This window comes from Chiloscyllium plagiosum, unplaced genomic scaffold, assembly GCF_037043375.1.
Source record: "Chiloscyllium plagiosum isolate Xiang-an unplaced genomic scaffold, Cpla_swu_hap1 HiC_scaffold_21, whole genome shotgun sequence".
NCBI classification, from domain to species: Eukaryota; Metazoa; Chordata; class Chondrichthyes; order Orectolobiformes; family Hemiscylliidae; genus Chiloscyllium; species Chiloscyllium plagiosum.
In genome coordinates, this window is record NW_028270159.1 from 14214437 (window position 1) to 14228007 (window position 13571).

At 39.9% G+C, this 13571-nt stretch overlaps 1 protein-coding gene across 1 annotated transcript in view; it reads left to right on the forward strand.

Moving 5' to 3' along the window:
- LOC122564929 (kelch-like protein 20) overlaps positions 1-13571 on the forward strand; it is a 45956-nt gene that overhangs the window by 3037 nt on the left and 29348 nt on the right. Inside the window, exons 2-4 of the mRNA XM_043720424.2 lie at positions 2314-2885; positions 6629-6787; positions 8468-8562. Coding sequence (XP_043576359.1) covers positions 2322-2885; positions 6629-6787; positions 8468-8562 — 818 coding nt within the window. The 5' untranslated portion in view covers positions 2314-2321. The remainder of the gene's footprint in view (positions 1-2313; positions 2886-6628; positions 6788-8467; positions 8563-13571) is intronic.

Sequence of the window (13571 nt, forward strand, 5' to 3'; positions counted from 1 at the left end):
CTTATTCTTTAAAGAAAAATAGCAAATCAAATGGTGGGATTTATTCTAAAGGAATGGTATTGAAAAGCGTAGACGTTATGCTAATCTTGTACGTAATCTTCATTAGGTTCCACTGTATGTACTGTGCATGGTTCTGGTCCTCAAGTTATGCAGAGGATTCAGAGGCACTGAAGAAGGTGGGAAATCAGTTTCTTGAGGATGATACTAGAACAGAGGGGATGTATTGATCAGAAGAGGTGGGGATTTTTGTTTCTCAGGATAAGAGAAGACAAGGGGGTGACTGGAGCTTGTTTAAGATAGTAGGGTGTGATAGTCAACTTTTAGAGAAGATATTTCCTTGTCATAGAGAGGAAAGTCTCGGGGTCATTAATGATAATATAAATCACTGATAAATTCTAGGAAACCCAGGAAAAGATTCCTTCCCAGTGCAGAATTAGAATTGGAATTCACCATTACAAATCTCAGTTAAGGCATGGATACATAGAATCATGGAATCCCTACAATATGGAAGCAGGCCATTTGGCCCGTCAGAGTCCATGCCGACCCTCAGGAGAGCATCCCACTCAGACCAACCCTCCTGCCCCTGTAACCCTGCATTTCCCATGGCTAATCCACTCTACACATCCCTAGTGTTATGGACTAGGCCAGACTACTCAAAACATTCCTCAGCAGGCAGCCCAGACCATAACTTTGCAATTTGTTTCGGTAAGTGTACAGTGAAAATTAGGAGAAAATGAGGACTGCAGATGCTGGAGATCAGAGCTGAAAATGTGTTGCTGGAAAAGTGCAGCAGGTCAGGCAGCATCCAAGGAGCAGGAGAATCGACATTTCAGGCATGAGGGCTCATGCCCGAAACGCGATTCTCCTGCTCCTTGGATGCTGCCTGACCTGCTGCGCTTTTCCAGCAACACATTTTCAGCTACAGTGAAAATTACCCGGAGTAAGTTAGCGAGGTTGACTACCAAGTTTAAAACACACAAAAATGTATTCACAAAAATTACACAATGAAACACAAAGAACAGAATAAAGAACCCCTACAGAAATCAGTCCACCCCCACTAGACTTAATTATGCTGTTCTAAATATACACAGCAGTCCCAATAAGCAAACTCCCTTTAGAAACCAGTATAAATGGAACAAATGCTTACAGGTTGAAGTTGAAGGGCAGAAAGAGAGAGTTTTTACACTGCTCACTGTTGAACTCCCAACCAGTTTAGGATTGAACTAAACTGCTCAGCTAAAGAGCTGACCACTCCCCCTTTCATTATTCAGGTCGTCTAAAACATGACCACTTTGGCCTGAAGTCTCATCTGTTTACATATAAACAAAAGGCCTGTCAAAATCCTTTTCATCTCTGTACCAAACCAGACTGATCGGAGCCGGTTTATTACTCTTCTGAGAAAAAAACCAAGGCAGAGTCTCCTTGAGCCAAGGAACAGCTTTTAGAAAAAAGGAACCAGCTTTGTGACACTAGACACTGGGGAATTTTGCATGGCTAATCCACCTAACCTGCATATCTTTGGACTGTGGGAGCTAAGAGTAAAACTAGATAGATGTTTGAGTGTGTAGGAACTTTTTTACGCAGAGCGTGGTGTGTGTATGGAATAAGCCTCCAGAGGGAGTGGTGGAGGCTAGTACAATTGCAACATTTAAAAGGGATCTGGATGGTATGAGAATAAGAAGGGTTTGGAGGGATATGGGCCGGGTACTGGCAGGTGGGACTAGATTAGGTTGGGATATCTGATCGGCATGGACGGGTTGCACCGAAGGGTCTGTTTCTGTGCTGTGCATCTGACTCTGACTGTAAGTAGGTTTATGAGAGGGGGCTGATATGCATAGCATAGACAAAGGTGTTGTTCAGTTGAGCTGATTAGTTCATTGCGGAAATAGTGCTATGAAATGAGTGCATGGCTTGATGCAGAAGTTGTAGCTTCCTGAATCTTTTTAACATTTAAGTGAAAAAGTTGGTTTGATCTGTTTCTGAGATTAGTGTTCACCCATGTATCTGGCATTCACACTTCGTTTTTACTTGAAATGAAGTCCTGCAACTGGAATTTTGGTTATTTGGTTATGAAGGACAGGAACTGTCCTGGAAGGACAAATCACTATTTTAAACGCTACAGTTTCCATTCTGTCTTGGAACAGAACTTCAGGCAAAACCCCTAACTTTATAATCAAAGCCGGACTATTGTGGCCATATCATGTGTTATTTTGAGCAGGTCTACCTGAGATGTTATCACACTAGGCAGTGGATGGAGATTAATGAATATTGGATGGATTATCTGAATATTGAATTGATTGCTTCCTCTTTCAGATCTGTGCATGTCTCCAGTGGTGACCGGAATGGATGTGACCAGCCGATGTACAGCTGGTGATCCAAACCGGCTTCCTGAAGGCCTGCCTCAGCCTGCACGCATGCATTACGTCTCAGACAAACACCCCCGACTCACTCTGGATGCCATTAATCAACTAAGGAGAAACCAGGGCCTGTGTGATGTTGTGCTTGTGGTTGGGCTGAAGAAAATCTATGCCCACCGGGTGGTGCTTGCAGCCTGCAGTCCTTATTTCCATGCAATGTTCACCAGTGAACTTGCAGAAAGTCGGCAGACGGAAGTTCTGATTAGAGACATTGATGAGCATGCCATGGAATTACTGATTGAGTTTGCATACACCTCGCAGATCATTGTGGAGGAGAACAATGTGCAGACCTTGCTGCCAGCTGCTTGCTTGTTGCAGTTGATGGAGATCCAGGAAACCTGCTGTGAGTTTTTAAAGAGACAGCTCGATCCGTCCAACTGTTTGGGAATTCGGGCTTTTGCTGACACTCACGCCTGTCGCGAGTTGCTGCGGGTGGCAGATAAGTTTACACAACACAACTTCCAAGAGGTAAGAAAATATGCTTTGCTTGTCTGCTGTGACTCGGTTGCTTTAGTTTTTTTTAAAAATGATCAGGCTTTCTGAAACTCCAAAGTTGTGATTGTAAAACTCAACAGTTGAGCTGCAGTATTAGAGGAATTTGGAATGAGAACATTTGGGATTAGTCCTTTCTGCTTTTTTTGTGACACTTCCTGCTGATAGTATTATGAATGAACCCTGCCCTTTCTCGATAACCTTCAGTTACTTGTCATGACGAGGCATCCTGTGGAAACATAAATGTGACATTCACATCATCTAATACAGTTCAGCTTGGGTCCTGTCAGTGCCACTCAACGTCTGACCACATTACACCCTTGGTTCAAAAATGGACAAAAGAGCTGACCTCTAGAAGTGAGGTGAGAGTTGCTGCCCATGACATCACGTCAGCATCTAACAGAATATGGCATCACAAGCCCTGGCCAAATTAGTCAATAGACATTGGAAGAGAAAACTCTTGGCATGTTGGAGTGGCACCTAGTACAAAGGAAGATGGTTGTGGTGCTTAGAGGTCAGACATCCCAGCTCCAGGACATTACTACTGAAGAATTCCTGCAATATTCTATACCCAACCATATTCAACTGTTTCACCAAAGACATTCCTTCCATCATAATGTCAGGGGGTGGGTACACTTGCCAATAATTGCACAAAGTTCATCACCATTCACAATTCTTTAGATATTGAAGCAGTCATGTCCAAATGCAACAAGACTTGGAACAACGTTCTAGCTTGGGCCGATATTTTGCAAATAAAATTTATGCCATACAAGTGACCAGGCAATGACCGCCTCCAAAAAAAAAGGGTCTAGGTGTGCTTTTTGATGATCAATGGCATTACTATTACTGAATCACCCACTATCAACATCCTGGGGGTACCATTGACTGGAAGCTGATTGGCCAGCCACAAAATACTGTAGCTATAAGAACAGGCCAGAGGTTAAAAATTCTACAACAAGTAACTTGCCTCCTATCTCCCCAGTACTTGTCTGCCATCTGCTAGGCATGACAAGAGTGCAATGAAATACTCTTCCACTTGCCTGGATGATTGTAGCTCCTACAGCACTCAAGTTTGGCACCATCCAGAAAAAAGCATCCTGTTTGATTGACACCACGTCCACCACCATTACTTAAACATCCATCCTTACTGCCACTGGTGCACAATGGCAGCAGTGTATGCTGCTTACAAGGTGCACTATAACAACTCACCAAACTCCTCTGGTAGTTTCAGAGCCATTAACCTCTACCAACTCAGCAGGACATGGGCAGCAGGTGCATGGGAACACCTACCACCTGCAAGTTCCCCTCCAAGGCACTCACCACCCTGACTTGAAAATATACGGCTGTTGCTAGGTCAAAATGCTGGAACACTCTTCCTAATAGCACTGGATGTGCGTATACCCTAAGGACTACAGTGGTTCAAGAAAGCAGCTCACTACCAGCTTCTCCAAGGCAACGAGAAAGAAGCAATGTATGCTGGTTTATAGCAGTACCCATATCTCATCGATAAATAATAGAACAAAAGACTGAAATAATGCAGCCTATTTTAAAAGCTAATATCAGTATTAAATTCTAAAGTGCACATTCCAATTTGTAGAGTGCAATTAGTTGTTTTCTTTCTTGTTTGAGATTGGTTTAAAAACCAATGAAAATGTAATGGTTTTTGTCTTGTCATTGTAATTTTACGTTGTTGGAATAATTCCAGAAGGAAAGGCCAGTTGCACAGCAAAACAGTCTGTCATTCTTGTGTTAACCATCAGTTTACACATTGTTATTAAAAACAAGGAACCTTCTCCAACTCTCTTTACTTTTTAACATTAATACATTGTTCTGACAATATGGAGAGCAGATATGTAGAAAAGTACTTACGTTTTCTAATATCTTACTGAAGCTTGTTCTTTTCTGTCATCAATAGCTGTTCAATTTGAAAATCTCTAGATATTTAAAGGCCTTTTGAAATGCTTTAATGAACAGATGTTGCTTAAAAGGATAAATTTATCCAGGGATTAGGAATAATGTCCGTGGAGGTCTTATGCCATAGAACCCTTGGCATCCTTTGCCTGCTGTCTTCCTAAAATTGGCTGACATAACACAACACAAACCAGAGATGTGCTTGGTATGTCTGCAGTCTGCATCTCACACTGTAGTATTTGGTGCATTTATACAATTTAAAAATTGTTTAAAATATTAATTGACATGTAGGAGAGTTAACAGCATCTGATTAAATCTTTATCAAACCGAGCAAATATATATATATGTAGTTACAAGCATTTGTATGTAAACTTTAAATACATCCTCAACTCCTGTTATCAGATGTAATACTGCTTGATTGTTTGTCACAATAACTGCTGTCTGTTTAAACTTTAAAACAAAGCTTTGAACAAAAAGAAATCCATTCTTATTGACATCTGATTTAAAATAGGCATTAACCTGTAATTGACTCCAGAAAGTTATGGCAGTAAGCTCTTGTAACTTAAAAGTGTGGGCCTGGTTACACCTCAGTAATACCAGAATGATATTAATCCTCCTGATCTTAGCCCTTTGGTGAGCACTGCCTCGGGAAGCTAGCTGTGTTTCACTTGAAGTGCATCCATCGTGCTTGACTGTGCATATGCTATCATTATTGTAAAGACACAAGTCATGACTAAGCATCTTTACTGAAGTTTTAAGAATTTAAAAATGTGCTTTTGTATATATAGTTAATTGCTGCCCTGGCCAATAGGTCTTCTGGCTGAGTGATAGCGTTCTTCTTCAATTTGATTTGTTGGGTTGGAATCTCCATGAAGCTGTCAGAAAATTTCAGCTGACTTCTGAACATGAACTGCATGCATACAAATTTGTTATGTTACAATGGCAAGGTCAAAACTGGCACAGTGCCTCGAGCATTACAACAGAGAGAACTGTTCATGATTTCTAGGTTCGAGTTCCACTTTGGGACTTGACGGTTGTAGGAGATGTGTTGTAACCTGACAAAACACGTTGATTATTAATCTCTAAATACCACTAGTATGCTTCTGACAGGTATCAAACAGCTGGAGAGTTTCCTATCAGCTAGAACGGTGCAGAGGATGCAGTGCAACAGTCTCGCCATGGTTTTATAAAAAAATCTTCAATCACACTCTTGTCAAGAGCAAGCATTGTCCTCATTCTTGGGGACTATTACACACAGTTGGTAATCAGGGACTGGCATCTCCCCAAAATAAAAGGAGCTAAGGATTTACCAATTTCTGCCAAACCACTTTCAACAATAACAATTACTCTGTAATTTCAGGGCGTGCCATTTCCCAAAGGTCTCCTTTTCCTAAGGAAGGAAAGGGTTATGAAATCATGAACAGTTCTCTCTGTTGTAATGTATGATGCATTGTGCCAGTTTTGTCCTTGCCATTGTAACATAACATAAATTTATACATGTGCATGTTCAGAAGTCAGCTGAAAATTTCTGACGGCTTCATGGAGATTCCAACCTAACAAATCAAAACTTAACTGCTAAATCCACAGAGCGGTTTTATGAATCCTCACCTCAATACACATTGTTATAAACATCTATATCTGAATATACAAGAGCTGTTGTTCTATTCAATATCCTTTTTCATAAGCCTGAAAGATCCCCTGTTGTATTTTTGCTCGATTTTTACTGCCTTGACAGCAACGTTGTGATAGCAGCTTTAGAGTGAAGTTGGATTCCAGGTAACTTTGGATTTCTCATTCCTTCTGTGCAGGTAATGGAGAGTGAGGAATTTATGCTGCTGCCAGCAAACCAGATGATTGATATAATTTCCAGCGATGAATTGAATGTGCGAAGTGAGGAGCAGGTGTATAGCGCTGTTGTATCATGGGTCAAATACAACATTCAGGAAAGGAGAGGACAACTTGCTCAGGTAACCAGAGGATGGTAAAGCCAGGTAATGGGGAGAAAAGCTTGCTGTCCTTTTGTCTTGGATATCTGGATATGAAGTGATCTGTGATTAATGGGATAAATGCTTACATTATTGGAAGCACATTTAACCAGTCTCACTTCCACTCTGTGTTCCTATGTCTGAGTTTAAGCACCATCAAATTTGGCGCTAAGGAATGATCTTGCTCTGAACCCATTATAGATGGTGTGGAAAGTAGATGTCATACCATACAATAAAGGATGTTCTATTCTGTGCTAAATGAGAGTTAAAAGTATGTACTATTGATACTGGATATCCAACAAGGAAACATTAATGCTACTCACCCTGGTTAACATTTTTCAAACAAAAACCAGGAAAAAAAGGAAAGAGAAATTGGTTAGAACTATAAAGAAACCTCTGATTTGAAAAATATTAATAGCTTTTAAGGAATTAGCATTTGGAACTTTGGCATGCCAGTAAAAAGGTTATAGCATTGTCAAACTGGATAAATTCATCAGTCACATATTTGGAAGATATTTTATGTCTTGGGAAATGGACCATAAATAGTGGAAATTATCATCTACTGTCTTGCATTAATTGACTGTAATATTGAAAATATAGCTGGCAATGGATAATTTTGAGTTTTTGAAAACCAGTCTAATACCACAAGTATAGAATTGTTATGCTGTAGAAGGAGGACATTTATGTGGGCTCTCCAAATGAGCAATTCACTAGTGCCATGCTCTTTCCTCCTCCTTTTCCTAACCCTACTACTATTCATTTCAATAAACCTTCCTTCACCACTGTTTCACTCAAATTTTAAACTGATACTCACTTGAGCTCAATTTATACTTGTCACCATAAAGTGAACATGATTGGGAAGACTCTCATCCCCAAGATGTTTAATTGCAAGTGTACAGAACATTTTAAAAATTAGTATGTCAGAAAGATTAGGAGGAATAGGATATAATCAGTCAAAAATGGTACTGAATGCAGAAACTTGAAAGTTCAGTTAAATTGATGTGTTATTACATAGGACGTGGGAGTAGCCCATTCAGCCCCTCAAGCCTGTTCCACAAGAGATCGGACAGAGTGTTGACAATTCAGATCCTCTGGCTGTAATTAGTGCAGTTCAGTAAGTGATCTGAATTGCTTCCATGGCAGTACCGTTCATGACCCATGGTGCAAGACAATTTCAGATGGATCTTTGCAACTAGCCCTTTGCCTGCAGTATTGAAATTAAGTGTTTGATTTTGTAATGGGGAAAGTCCACACTACAGAGCATTCTGCAGAATGAGATTGATGTGGGAATTCACAGGTTATGTTAATGATATTCTGAGGTTGGCGATGAGGCATGTTCTTGAGTTGCCTTTTTACTCTGCCCAACATAACCTGGACTAATTTGAGGAAGTGAATGGGAATTGAAACAATTTTCCACTCCTCACTGCTGATAGTCTTTCAATTTGAAGATAGCAAAAGTCTTGTGCTACGAGTAAAATAGTCCAAACAGATTTTGCAGCCTTTGGCCTTCTAGTCTATACCTCCAATGAATATGCAAAGCATTTAATAACAAGTATTAGGAGCAGGAGTAGGTCATCCAGCCTGTCAAGCCTGCCCTGCGATTGAATAAAATTGTAGCTGATCAATGCTTTTCTTTTCATACTTTTTGATTATTTTCCCTAGGTCTTGCAACACGTTCGCTTGCCATTGTTGAGCCCTAAATTTCTGGTTGGCACGGTTGGGACTGACACCTTAATCAAAAGTGATGAAATGTGCAGGTGGTGTATCTATGAATATCTATGTTTATCATATACGCTGTAGGTCATATTGTACATGAGAGGATCTTTAAAACAAACAGATTTTCAGACAGTCTCTGCTAGTTTATTTGTTTTTTAAATTCCACAGGACTGTACCTCCCAAAGTTAATACCAGTAGTATTGTCTTACAACAGATGTGTAACATCTAAGAGATATGCTCCTGACGTCATCAGTGTGTCATGGAATGTGATCTAATGGTACAAAGGTCTGCGTCTCCGTCTTACTGGTCTCCAGCAGCATCTCCGTGGCATGAGCAGTAATGGACATCTGCAATTATGGGTGACTTTAACTTGCATATAGGTTGGGCAAATCAATTTGGACGCAATACTGTAGAGGAGTGTATATGGGATGGTTTACTTTACCAAGGAATCAACTAGAGAACACACCGTCTTAGACTGGGTATTATACAATGAGAAAATAATATTAGTAATGTAGTTGGAGATGAACAACTATAACACGATAGAATTTTTCATCATGATGGAGAGAATGAAATAGTTGATTTTTGAGGCTAGGGCCCTGACCGTTAATAAAGAAAGCTATGATGGATTGGAAAATGTTACTGAAGGAATGATATTGGATGGACAATGGCAAGCACTAAGAGCAAATGAGTGAAATACAAAAATTGCTTATTCCTGTCTAACTTGGGTGCAAAGAGAAGAGTGACCAAACCATACCTTACGAGGGAAGTTAGAGATAGTATTGGATGCAAAGAAGGGACATATACATTGGCAAGAAACAAACAATAGTCCTGAGGATTGGGAACAGTTTTGAAGTCAGCAAAGAAGGACCAAAGGATTGATGAAAGAAGGGGAAAATAGAGGCTGGGAGTAAGCTTGAGGGAAACATAAGAACTGAGTGTAATTGTTTCAATAGGTGTATAAAAGGAAAAGATTGAGAATTAATGTAGGTCCCTTACAGTTAGAAGCAGGGAACTTATATGGGGAACAAAATGGCTGAAAGAATAAATTCACACTTTACTCTGCCTTCACAATGTACCAGAAATGATGGGGAACACAGTGATTAATGAGAAGGAGGACCTGAAGAAAATCTCTACACTAGTAGAGAAAGAGTGATGGAGAAATTGTTGGAATTGAAGGCTGATAAATCCCAAAGCCTGATGGTAATCTACATTCCAGAATACATAAGGAAATAGCCCTAGAAATAGCAGATGCATTGGTGGTCATCTTCTAAGATCTTTTCGACTCTGGAACAGTTCCTACAGTTCAGAGGGTGGCTAATATAACCCCATTATTTAAAGAGGGAAAATAGGGAATTACAGACTAGCAAGCCTGAAGTTGGTAGTGGGAAGGATGCTGGAGTCCATTATCAAAAAGTTTGTAGCAGAGCAGTTAGAAAACAGTGGTAGAATCAGACACAGTCAGTGTGGAAAGGGAAATCATGTTTGACAAATCTACTGGAATTCTTTGAGGATGTAACTAGCAGAGTTGATCAGAGGGAGCCAGTAGCTGTGGTTTGTTTGGACTTTCAGAAGGTTTTGACAGAATACTACGAGATTAATGTATAAAATTTAGAGTAAATGGGATTAAGTTAGTGTTTTGAAATGGATAGAAAATTGGTTCACAGACAAACAGTAGGAATAAATGGATCTTTTTATGAATGGCAGACAATGATTAGTGAGTACTGCAGGAACTACATGAGGACCCCAGTTATTCACAATATATGCTAATGATTTAGATGAGGGAACTAAACATAATGTCTCAGTTTGCAGATGACAGCTTGGTGCAAGGGTAAGCTGTAAGGAGGATGCAGAAATGTTGCAGTATGATTTAGACAAGTTGAGTGGGCAAATGCATAGCAGATGCAGTATAATGTGGCAAGAGCAAGCTTATCCACTTTGGTAGCAAAAATAAGACGGCAGATTGTTTGGCTGTCAAATGAGAAAGGGGAATGTTCAATGAGATTCAGGTGTCCTCACGCACATTTCACTGAAAGTAAACATGCAGGTGCAACAGACAGTAAAGAAGGCAAACTGTATGTCGGCCTTCATTCAGGTACAGGAACAAGGGTGTCTCTCCGCAGTTATGCAGGGCATCGATGAGGCCAACTTGGAATATTGTGTGCAGTTTTGGCCTTGTTAACTGAGGAATGATGTGCTTGATATAGAGGGAGTGCAGCGAAGGTTTACCAAATTGATTCCGAGGATGCATATGAAAGAGATTGTATGCACTAGAGTTCAGAAGAATTGGAGGGTGGGGATCTCATAGAAACTTGGAAAATTCTAACAGGGCTAGACGGCTTAGATGCAGGAAGGATGTTCCCTAGATTGCAGCAGGTGGGGAGAGTCCAGAACCAGGGGTCAGAACTTAAACATAAAGGGTAAAGCTTTTGGGACTGAGCTGAGGAGAACTTTCTTCAGAGTGGTGAGCCTATGGAATTCACTACCAGAGAAAGTGGTTGAAGCTACACCATTGTGCTTTCAAGGAGAAGGTAGACATCGTTCTTGTGTCTAAAGGAATAAAGGGGTATGGGGGAAGTGTGAGATTAGGATATCCAGCTCGAAGATCAGCCATGATCATATTGAGTACAAGAACAAGCTCAAGGGGCAAATGTTCTACTCCTACTCACTTATTTTGTGTGTTTCTGTGTTTAGTGTGCTGCAGTATATCTGAATTGCTTAGCTTGAGCACAGACACACAAGTGCTGTGATTGTAGCATACACATGTGAATACCAGGAGCTGTTTTAAAAGTTTGTTGAATTCTTCAGTACTACGGCACCCATGCTTCATCCATATACTATGGGAGCTAATGTAAATATCAGAGCATCATAATGACAAATCATCAGTAAATCATGCCTTTCTACCATGTTAGGCAAACCTAATTTTGTCTTCATCTCATGTTCACATGCACTTACACCAGAAGCAACTATTTAGCTGCAGAATAAGGGAACCCCAGCCGTTATTCTATCTAACCCTGATAGTAAAACCATCAATCAATCCACTTGAAAATTACTGACTCTGCACAGACTAGGTATCCAACATAGAACATTCTTGTCTAAGGCCTGCTCTTAATATAGATCAGGCTTTAACAGTGAAATGTTGCACTTAAAGACCTATCTCCTATGTTTTTTATGATAGAACAAGGAGTAGAATTTGCTATTTATGTTTCACTTGGGTGGGCATAGGGGATTGCACCATAGCTGAGTCCTGCTTTATAAATCAATTAGTCTTAACATACATTTATGTCGTGTGATTAGCTATTTAGATCTTATTCTGTTCATTAAGTAGGCTAAGATAATTGTCTTGACTTTTTATTACCAGCACAAACTCATCTTTAGATCATAAAATGACTTAAAATGGTAGTCAGTGATAATTTTGTTCCTTTTTTTTAAAATGGCATTGATATTTTGTGAAGTCATAGATATTTTATGATTGAAATGTAGCCATATTTTGGGGATGGGGGAAGCTAGCAAAGAAATTCCTTGCAACTATCCACATTGAAAGTTATACTCTGAGTGCATATGTCAAAGCAATTTTTTATAAGATTTTAATGTTTATTTGGACCTAAATTAGTTCTTTTGGCAAGTGAAGGTTAAACCTATAATGGAATTGTATTGTTTTCATGTTGATGCTTTTGGGCTTTATCATTCTATCGTGCGTTCAGTGGTGTTTCAGTAAAATCATCTTTTCAATCTGCCTGACAGTTCATGTTTCTACCATCAGACTCATAAATTCCAGAAACTGCAGATCCTTGTAAAACCTCACCCAAATAAGCCATGTGCTCATTTGACTCCTTGTTTCAGATGGTTGTTTGATGACATGGAGCACATTAGGGAAACTGTTCTTGCCCTTGAACAGACTGCTTTAACTCCAGGAACTGAAGCTAACCAGTAAACTTACTATCATAGCCAAGGAGGTCAGCTAATGCCATTTAAACTGGGTTTTGAATTTTGTGCTTTCATGATCTGTGTGGTTCAACTACTGAATGCCTTAATCCCTTTTGACATGCTCTTTCCATGAAACTTTTCCTCTAGTAAACATGAACATTTTTTGGATATGAATCTTCATTGTGTTACACAATGTATGTTTACATACCTAAGCACTATGTAGATCTCCAGCATTCTTTCTTGAAGTAACCAGAACTTCCACCTTTTTTGAACAAGTCACTGCATTGTGCTGCTGTCTGGCTGTGTGGATTTACAGAGCAGAGCTGAGTCTGTATTTGCTTCCACAAGGCCGCAATTTCCTCATCTGTGTTGTGTTGAATGGAAAAATGCGCACAGCTGAGACCAGACACTTCACTGCCTTAGCCTCACTCCTTCCACTATCATAGTAAAATTTAAACACATTTCAAGAGCTCCCTTTTTTTAAAAAAAAGCTTGTCACCTGCTGATTGTTTGCCAGAAATGTGCAGAAAGGGACATCTCTCTTCTCGAGTTTTCAAATGTCTCATTAACATCAACTACAATGGTTCATAACCCCTGAAGTACTATTCCACAGTACAGTAAATATACCATTGAAATTGTACAACATAACGAAATTAACGAAATATAGCTTTAAATTAAGGGGTGGTAGGTATAGGACAGATGTTAGGGGTAGGTTCTTTACTCAGCGAGTCGTGAGTTCATGGAATGCCCTGCCAGTAGCAGTGGTGGACTCTCCCTCTTTATGGGCATTTAAGCGGGCATTGGATAGGCATATGGAGGATAGTGGGCTAGTGTAGGTTAGGTGGGCTTGGATCGGCGCAACATCGAGGGCCAAATTGCCTGTACTGTGCTGTATTCTTCTATGTTCTATGAAAGGGCAAAAATAGCCGACTGTCATGCCAGCAATTGTATTGCTGTTTTGTAATATGAATATTAAATATGCTGTTAAAAAGGTCAGTAGAGTTTAGGGATTTCAGGAGAAACAACAGCAAATTCACTGGCCCATGAAATGAAGGAACAAGTATTTGTTGAAGAGTTGCCACACTAGTTTTTGACAAAAAGTGTTGAACACATTTCCTCAGACAGC